Raw genomic sequence first — 9,846 nt, forward strand, 5'->3', positions numbered from 1 at the left:
GTAGCTAACTATGTGTGTAATTATATGATAGATATGGACTCATGTGGACAAGGTCATTCTATGTAAAAAATAAATGTGGAAGCTCATTCCATGTAAAAAATAAATGTAGAAACTCATTCCATGTAAAAAATAAACATGGAAGCTCATTCCATGTAAAAAATAAATGTAGAAACTCATTCCATGTAAAAAAATAAATGTAGAAACTTTGTTGAAACTTGAAAGGAATATAGAGCCTTTCGTATGTTGGTGTAGTTTGTGTCCAACTCATACACATGTATAATGTGTTGAATTGTTTTTGCACTTTGCTTAATACCTACGACTATTACCACTTAACTCAAAGAATGTGCAACGGAATGTGTCGGACACCATTCTTAACAAAAACCAACAATGGATTTTACATTATTCAATATTTGTGAGTACATTTCGAGAACCATTGCAATGGGATAATGGCTAGGAGATTCGAGAAACACTATGACATCGAAATTTCCAAAATTCAGACAAGGTTTGACTCGAGACCCATTAACAAATTGGTAGTTAGCAAAAAAATAAATATATGAATACTCTCACAAACCTTCAAATAAGAAATATCAACCCAATGAGGGGATTCTATATGTACTATATCAAACAGGCATTTAGCTATCTACTTGATGCAAGTACGGAGCTACCCACCCTTAATTTGTTCTTCTACATTTGTTGAGAATAATTTAAGCGTGAGTAGTTACAACTTACCCATACTATATAAAATAACGTGACTACACTAAAGAGGCTATCTTTGTCAAGGCATCAATAATTAGACATCGAGAAGCATAAAAGACAAATATTTATGAAGATCATGATATAGTTGTTTTGTTTTGTGGGTCACAAAAACTTTCAAAAAAATTCATTGGGACATATGTAGTGAAACTTAGCTTAATTATAAATAATAGAGAATCACATAGGACCAAGACATTGAAAGGTTTTTCACATTGTGAAGATTAGAGTAATAACGTGGGCTCTCGTTTCTGGTGAAATGTACTATTTGTTCAAGTGATTGTGAAAAAAAAAACATTGATTCTTGTAACATGTTAATCATACTCAATATCATATTATATTATTTTCTACCTCAGATTTGAATATGATAGTATACTTAAAATTTATTTGTTTGATGCACTCCTACTAATAAAGTGAGTGCTTGCATATACATACTTGCTATCGCCTTCATCTTTTACATTGATTTGAAAAGCAAAGAAAACTTGAGTCTGAAGCGATGCCCTTTAGTAAAGTTAAAGGGATTTGGCTCTATCTAAACATATTCAAAGTAAGTGCAAGTATGAGATTGACATAAATAACATTTTATACAAGAAGATCACATTGTACGTCATGTGATCTTTTAAGAACAGGTTTTGTTTTTTGGCTACTCCTAGTGTGCCTTAAGTTAAGTTGGGAATACTATTGTAAATCTATGAAAATGGTTTTTTGTCTCATGAGGAGTGGACGAAAATAGACTCATTTGTTTTTGTATGTACATGATTTTGGTGGTAACCAGCGAGATGGTTTATGTGGAAAATGAAGCATACTTTTTGATCTCTTGATAAATATGAATGTTTATGGTGTGGAGGTGAGAAGCGTATTCTTGAGGGTCGAGGAGGTGTGTTGTAGTTGATCTAATTATGGATAGATCTTCCTTTGAATGGATAGTCATTATTCCTTTTCAGATGAAGAGCATGAGAGGATTAGATTCGTGTAGATGTCCCGACATGAGGGTATGGGATAGTTTGTGGGCTAACCATGGTGTCCCACCACATTCCGCATCAACATGGTTCATCATAGTTCATGTGATATTACTAGGGTTGCGAATTGGAGATAGGCGAAAGGAAACGATGGATAATTGTTATCATTATGGAGTCAGAGGAGATGGTCATATTCGAATGTATGACAACATAAGAGGAAGTGGTGTGGAATGACCATTATGGCTCAATACGTTCTCCATTCAATACATATAGGATGTCCAATGTCATTCTTTTTCGTCTTTCATTCTCCTTTGTGGTTTTCATATGTCATCATGGCTAGAACCATTGTAATGTTTTCGTCTTTCATTCTATGTTGTAAGCCTTTGGGCAGATAACTTCAAGTTGTAGCCTTCGGGGGGTTTTAATACTACTAAAGAAAATCTTTCAAGGAAAAAATAAAGTTTTTTGTCATTGCCTAATAAAGGCAATGGTCTTGCAAACATGGGTTGAGAGAAAATGAATGTTAACTATAGATTAATGTATTACATGATCACATCTATTCTTTATAAACGTGATAGATATATGAAGGCAATGTTTCCCATTGTGTTTCATCATGCGAGCTCTTATAGTTTGTTTGGATCATGTTATCATGAGTTGACATCTCGTATGGAAATGTGAAAAGGGAGTTCCAATTCCTATGAAATACACTACTATTGTGTTTTGGTAGTCTTTGGCCCTTGGGTTGTGGTTATCTCTAAAGTTTTCTATTCTTCCTATCAACATACTCTAAGTTAAGTTAAGGGGGGTGATATTGGATATCAGTTATAGTCTTAGTTTATGTCTCATGTGAAATCTACGAGTTGCCATGGATGCAACAATTAAATAAATAAGTTGTCCACGTTCTTATGTTGTTACTTCCTCATTTTTATATGGAGGATAACACACATGCATTATTAAATATATTTAAGCATTTATCTTCACCTTGTACCTTGAGTTATGGGTGGCTTCCAATTCAATGGTTACAATCAAGCAAATCTATGGATCAACATGTCCAATCAAATGGTTACAATGAAGCAAATCTATGGAGATTGAAATTAGGACCTATACTAAGGCCTACTTTAGATCTAAAATCTCCTGCCCTTATCATTATAGAACAAGTATCTCAGGAGATGACAAATGTTTGATGCCAATATAGAACTACACATATTACAATTTTGATGAATCAATCATTCAACCATAGTAGTCATTGTGGGGTTTGCACAAGCAAGTTCATATGTGTCAGTGAAAATGTATACAATGTGTAGGTTCAATCACCATGAAAAGCTTCTGGTCAACATCACTGTCACTTCACATGCAAAGGTTTAGTTCAAGTGGAGGTTTTGGCCAAGGAGGGAATGTTTAGGTTTGTGTGTATAAATCTACCACAATGTGGTCACATGTGGGGGGTTTAAAAGGCCATACAACTACATATGAACAAAGACTTTTCTTTTTTGAGGAGAGGTACTTTAACATTCAAGATATGGAATGAGATGTGGTGTGGGTTTTAAAAGGCGATAAAAGTCCAACCATGTCTTTTTTTGGCAATAAATACGGTAACATGTTCACCTTCCTTCGTCTTTTCCTTATGTTATGATGTTCGGTAAAAGAGGATCCACTTACCTATCCATTCATGGTGAGGAGAAAAGGGCTCCCTAATAATATTGATTCCACCTTCCGCCATAGGAAAGAGTCGACGTCCTCTCGTGTTTTGTTGTCGTGTTTCAACATTTTGAGCTTATGTAGGCAAGGTTTCACATATGTAACCAGGATATTTTTTTTTAGGGGGGAGAGCGAGAACTCCTATCCTTTGAATGTGGGAAAGCACATGCTTTCTTTTAAATTTCATGCAAGTTTCAACAATAGGAGCTTACATAGACAAGGTAGAGAACATCCCTAGCTAATGGTAGTGGGAGGACATTGGGTGGGCCAGGATGTGGTACCAAGTTCCATCCTCACCTTCCTTTTGATGTTTGACATTATGTTCTTGCTATGGACTAGGAAGAGCATATGCCTAGCCTAAGTGCAACGTTTGAGGCGACCTGGTTCCTATGTATCGCAAAAGACATTGCGCATGAATCATGGGGCAATCTAGTCCCACACGCAGAAGCGTTGGACATGTTACTGAGCCCTCTCTTGTTTGAAGACTCTGTTTTTCTTTTCTTTTACGGTGCCCTCGTAGGGCATTGCGATGGTGGAGCCACAAGTTACAACATGACCGCATAAATGCGAGTTGAGTCGGGGACCCGCACGGAGCGAGAGCCCCCCCCCTCCCCTAGCAAATGTGTGTCAAATGTCTCCACCTACTACTGAGTAAGACTTTTGTACTACCTCAAGCCCCAAATAGCATCGCCCATCATCCATCGCTCGAGGAATTAATCACAGTCCCGTTCACTCTCTACCGTCACATTCCTTCGCCCCTAACCCTAACCCTAACCCTAACCTTAACCCTAACCCTAACTGCCTGTGCTTTAACCTCTGTCTTTTCCTTTTCCCCCCTTTTTATACCCCCCCCACCCCCCATTCACAGCTGGAGCTAAGAAAGTAAAACAAAGCAAAAATAAACAAAGCAAACGAAAGAATCGAAGATGTTCATCCAGAGACTGAGCTGACAAGATATACATTAACAATTTTGTAGGTTATTCTTTCTCTATCTCCACCTCATGTCTTTCTTTTTCGCTTTGATCTGTAAAGATTTACCCTAATTCTGGTAAACCAATTCATTGCTCGCTTGTTTACTTTTATTGATGACAATGTGACTTGTCGTTTTGTTTTAAAACGATTAATTTCTGGGTTTGTGACTGGAATTTCAAATAAACTGTTTTTCTCGATCTAATTTCCTTGTTGATCAGAAGTACTTCGTTTTTCTGACAAGGTTCTGAAGCATATATGTCATTTCTGTTCTCATAAAAAATCTCTATTTTGCTGAAAGGAATTTGAAATTTTCTTTCTCTCTCTCATTTCTCTTTCATCACAGTTATTTTTCTGAATTTCTGACACGAAATTGAAGCTATTCTTCTCCCTCTTTCTATCTCTTATTTCTGTTCCGATTGGAGTACAGTCATCTCTAATATTCTGGTTTTCTATTCGGAATTTTCACGTTCTCTTAAATTTAAAATTATTATTATATTATTCCTGATTACAGTTATTTTCCGTTTTTGTAGCAGGAAATTCCAGCTTTTTTTCTCTCTGTCTGAAATGGCCTGCTTTGGTTGTTACCCTAGCAGGAAAGTCAGGTTTGTTAATATTTATTATTTCAACTATGTAAGAACGTATCATGACAGTTTATTTAAGGCTTTCTACCTTAGATCTGCACAATATTAATTTTGAAGCTGGAGGTGAGGTTTCAGGTTAAACTTTGCATTCCATGGTGAAGTTTCAATTCAAATTGAGTATAAATCCTTAATTTTGTATCGTTATTCTAAATTATGTAATACGCACATGTGCACATTGATATATGCAAATCAATATATACAGTTTTGCATCTTTGGCATTTCTTGAGTTCACTTCTGCAACATTGGAAAATTTCAGGCTTCATTTGAAGCTCAAAATGATTTCAAATTTAAGTATTGACATTAGATTCATGTGTACATTCAAGGCATAAATTGGAAAATGCATATTTTGAAGTGTTTAAGCCTACTAGATGGTGTTGGAATATCAACAAGCTTTCAGATCTTCAATAGAACGAGTATACACCAACCACGGTACAAATGATGTCAACCATCTTTAAAAACTCAAATGAGCCTACAGACAGATCCAATCTTTCATAGAGATAATATACAGCCCAAACTTTCATAGACATCATATACTTTTACGAACATGCACATCACATTGAACTAATGATGTGACTAGGAACCAAATTGGACTAGGAATGGGACCAATCTTTCATAGAGATCATGGTCTTCAATCATAAATCTACATTGTGCCAATGCCATGACTATGAGTAAAATGATGATAGGAATTGATCAGATCTTGTCTAGATCTTTTTGATTTACGAGCATACTAGTTACTAATGCTTATGGTGGACCATGAGCCAAATGGAGCAAGGACTATGACTGCTATTTTATGGAGATAATATAGTTATGGAAGTGTATGCATGATATCATAGCAATGAATTGATCAGGAGCCAAATGAGGCTAGGAAATAGGCCTGATCTTACATTGACATCATGATATTTTTGTAACATTGTTCTGATAACGTGATTAGGAACCAAATGGGGCTAGGGTTAAGCCTATCTTCAAATAGAAATCGGAGTTTTACAAGCGTATATAATATTGCAATAATGATGCGATCGGTAGCCAAAGAGGGCTAGGCCTTAATAATGTTAATGATGTCTACTAATAGGTCTCATCATCATTAATAAAATTGATTTAGTTGAAAATATGTCTAACATTGTGCTAAGGACATTAGATTTATCTGCAAAGAAAAGAACTCCTCTTTTTGACAATAATTTTGCTACTCCAGTCATGGGCAGCATTATTACATGCATAGGGTGGATCCGAGTTCTTCTATATCATCTAGTCACATATAAAACATCATTCTTGAGGTGTTAGATTCACACACAAGAGGTACTTCCCATAAGAGATTTCTATCATTAACAAGATTTTTAGTGGAGATAATAGGCATATATATATACTGGATATACTTAAATTGAGATCATTGGTACATATGAGGCGTTTCAAGGGTTTTGTGTCCCACATGCCAAAGTACATCATAGGTCTTATCTAGGATATACTCTAATTGAAATCATTGGTACATATGAGGCGCTTCAAGGGTTTTGTGTCCCACATGCCAAAGTACATCATAGGTCTTATCTAGTCAAAAAATTTATCTTAAGAAAGATAATTGCACTGGTTCTGGAGGCGTACGAAAGTGTCAGTTGATGAGAAGGCATATCACACAAAACAGATTTAATCGAGAAGACAAGATAATTTCTCTGGTCCTGAAGGCTTATGAAAGTATCTGTTGATGAGAAGGCAAGATAATCACACAACAGAATTAATAGAGAAGACAAGATATGAGAGTGCAAGACTGATACAGCTGGAGAGACAGCTCTCAACTGCAGATGACTGACAAGAAACGATAGAGGATTGAAAATGAATAGTGGCTGAAGGGGAATAGAGTCTACAGATACAAACAGAGTATCAACTTGGGGAAATATTTTTCTGATTTCACTGAGAAGGATCAAAGATTTACAGTTAAAGATAGGGGAGGATTTATAGAAAAAGGCAGGGGGTGATTTGTCGGTCAAAATTTATAGAAAACTTACACATATGCTACAATAATAGTTTAGCTATTCTAGTCAAAATTTGTAATGCAAATAAAATAGTTATAGGGATTACTCTGTCCTTCCATATAATTCTATTTTGCATATTCTACCTTATACAAACAGAAAAATACCAATTTGATTATTTGTTTACAGAACTTCGAGTACGAAAGGAAATCATTGGAGAATCTTTGCACTCAAGGAGCTACTAGCTGCCACAAATAACTTCAATTATGATAACAAGCTTGGAGAAGGAGGCTTTGGGAGTGTATATTGGGGGCAATTATGGGACGGTTCTCAGGTTCAAGATCATTTAATTGAAACCATTTAATTTCCTAAATTCTGTATTGTATTGTACTGAAACATGATAAAGATAGAAGATGGTAGGAACTAGGAAAAATGCCAGAATAACCATAACATTTTGGACATTTATCCACAGTACCTGAAGTTCTTGAAAATTAGCAGCAGACCTTTCTTCATATTCGGGTTCAAAACATTTGAGTGTATTTTCGTGTTTTCCCCTATTTACCATGCTATTATTGTGAGTAACCTAAATTATTTCACTTACCAAAATGCTGCTTAATGGCTTCAATCACTTTCTTAGATTGCGGTGAAAAGGTTGAAGGTATGGAGCACGAAAGCTGAAATGGAGTTCGCTGTGGAGATTGAGATTCTTGGGCGGGTTCGCCATAAGAATCTCTTGAACATGCGTGGTTATTGTGCAGATGGTCAGGAACGCTTGATTGTGTATGACTATATGCCAAATCTGAACTTGTTTTCGCATTTACATGGACAATATGCATCAGAAAATCTTCTACATTGGAACAAAAGAATGAATATTGCAATAGGATCAGCTGAAGCCCTCGCGTGAGTACCCTTGATTTTCTTACCCCAAATAGTACTTTTGTAGAGTGATATTCTGGCAAAGACGGCTTTACAAAGTGAACTCCTGTTTTTCACAGCCTAAATATTATTATATCTTAGTACTTTGCAAAGCCGTATTTTAACCAATAGTTTAGGATTACTCAAAGGCTACATTTTGTGACTTTCATCTTCTTTTGTTATTGTTTGGGCAGATATTTACATCACCTTGCAACCCCACATGTTGTTCATGGGGATGTAAAAGCCAGTAATGTCTTGCTTGATTCCGAATTTTGTGCCCAAGTAGCTGACTTTGGGTTTACAAAGCTCATCCCTGAAGGTGCTTCACATGCAAAAGGTAGCCTTGGTTATCTCGCTCCAGAGTACGATGCAATGTCGGAAAAAGCATCAGAGGGTTGTGATGTGTATAGCTTCGGCATATTATTATTGGAGCTCATAAGTGGGAGGAAGCCCATTGAAAACATTGGGCACGGCGTGAAGTGTAACATCATTGATTGGGCAACACCATTGTTGGAAGATGGAAAGGTTGAAGAGTTTGTAGATCCGAGACTTGAAGGGAAGTATGATGAAGAGGAGGTGATACGTGTAGTCAAAGTGGCGACTATGTGTTTACAAAATTCCCCTGGAAAAAGACCAACAATGATTGAAGTGGTTAATCATTTGAAAAGAAAGACCAAAGATGGTGATACTAGACTTGCTGAGTATGGTACTCAAATTGGAGTTGATATGCATGATAATGTGAAGTAGCCATGGAGGGAAATGGAGTTGCCATACACTTGATAAGTGTGGAGCAGATTTGGGAGGAAATGGAATTGATATGATAGTGTGAAGTAGATGTGGGGGAAAATGCAGCTGATCTATGGAGTAGATATGGGAGCAAATGGATTTGATTTGCTTGATAATTTGGACTAGATATGGGAGAAAATAGAGTTGCTGTATACATAATGTGGAGTAAAACGTCAGAGAAAATGGTGTTGACACATGGACGACAGTATGGGAAAGATAATATCGGAGAAAATATGTACGATTATATTTTACCACTAGATCCAGGGATGATGTTTTGCTGGGGGGGAGGAGCACTTTCTATGAAGTGGTGCTCTAATGTGAATGAATGGAAAGAGTTAACCATTCTTTTTATAAGTACAAAATATTTGTCATACAACTTCAATCAATTGTGGGTTTTACTTGTTCTAGAAAAATGTCCTATCTCCATCCTACTACATTGCTCTTTTTATGGCCTCATTATTCTTTGAATCATCATCTTTGTTTGTCTTGTATATTTACCATTTTTTAAGAACATCTTACTCGGTTGAATCACAGCCTTTGTCATCATCATATTGAAAGTATAAGGCAACATGAAATAATGGTTTTTGCTTTTGTTGTTTTTCTTATCAATGTAAAAGATGATCTTGCAATAGAACTTTTTTGTTGGCATGATTAATGCAAAACCAGTAGGAAAAATGGATTGAGCAATAAATCGTGTATGCAAATTACTGAAGAAAATGCACGCAGGCACAATTCCATGTGCATGAGTTTGGACCATTCCTTAGTTGTCCTTGCCAATATACCTTAGAAAGTTCTCCTTGGCAATATATTGACTGAAATATCCTAGTATATTTTGTATTAAGGAAGATTGTGTGCTACATCATGTGTTTTTGTGACCACAATCAATGACATTCCCACAAAAGTGCCCCCTTGTAAAAACGGTTGTTATGGTTAAAGAATGTGATGTTATCTTGAATATTGAGGTTATTTGTTAATTAATTAAGTTATTGGGGATTATGCTAAACACTTATCGATATTCACATCCATTGGATGTGGAAGGAACTTGTGAATTAATTAATTGGTTATACCGTAGATAATTAATTGGTACTCATAACATTATGCATTATAATTTATAATTGTGGTTGTGAATACCAACTGCTCTTTTTTGTACACCATTTTCTTGGTTGT

The 9,846-nt window shown here is 36.0% G+C and overlaps 1 protein-coding gene across 8 annotated transcripts; it reads left to right on the forward strand.

The window, feature by feature from the left end:
• The first annotated feature begins 4,236 nt into the window (after positions 1-4,236).
• LOC147868635 (PTI1-like tyrosine-protein kinase At3g15890) lies at positions 4,237-9,210 on the forward strand. 8 transcript variants are annotated; one of them, XM_087321756.1, is made up of 5 exons: positions 4,237-4,379; positions 4,910-4,981; positions 7,168-7,312; positions 7,616-7,878; positions 8,088-9,210. In XM_087321756.1, the coding sequence occupies exons 2-5, from the start codon at positions 4,944-4,946 to the stop codon at positions 8,638-8,640; spliced, it is 999 nt and encodes a 332-aa protein (XP_087177882.1). In that variant the 5' UTR covers positions 4,237-4,379; positions 4,910-4,943; the 3' UTR covers positions 8,641-9,210. The 8 variants fall into 8 exon arrangements, with proteins under 8 accessions (XP_087177882.1, XP_087177899.1, XP_087177892.1 ...); XM_087321773.1 differs by having other exon boundaries at positions 7,177-7,312; XM_087321766.1 differs by having other exon boundaries at positions 4,241-4,379; positions 4,913-4,981.
• Positions 9,211-9,846: the final 636 nt, after the last annotated feature.

This window comes from Azolla caroliniana, unplaced genomic scaffold (genome assembly GCF_043228905.1).
Source record: "Azolla caroliniana isolate FFs.n. ecotype wild unplaced genomic scaffold, voAzoCaro1.0.p SCAF_1, whole genome shotgun sequence".
Classification (NCBI taxonomy): domain Eukaryota; kingdom Viridiplantae; phylum Streptophyta; class Polypodiopsida; order Salviniales; family Salviniaceae; genus Azolla; species Azolla caroliniana.

What these genes read in the sequence shown, in the direction of transcription:
- LOC147868635 (XM_087321756.1), top strand. Translation starts at nt 4,944, where the DNA reads ATGGCCTGCTTTGGTTGTTACCCTAGCAGGAAAGTCAG. An exon ending in TACCCTAGCAGGAAAGTCAG is followed by an intron (nt 4,982 to 7,167) that starts GTTTGTTAATAT and finishes ATTTGTTTACAG; the next exon opens with AACTTCGAGTACGAAAGGAA. An exon ending in GGATCAGCTGAAGCCCTCGC is followed by an intron (nt 7,879 to 8,087) that starts GTGAGTACCCTT and finishes TTGTTTGGGCAG; the next exon opens with ATATTTACATCACCTTGCAA.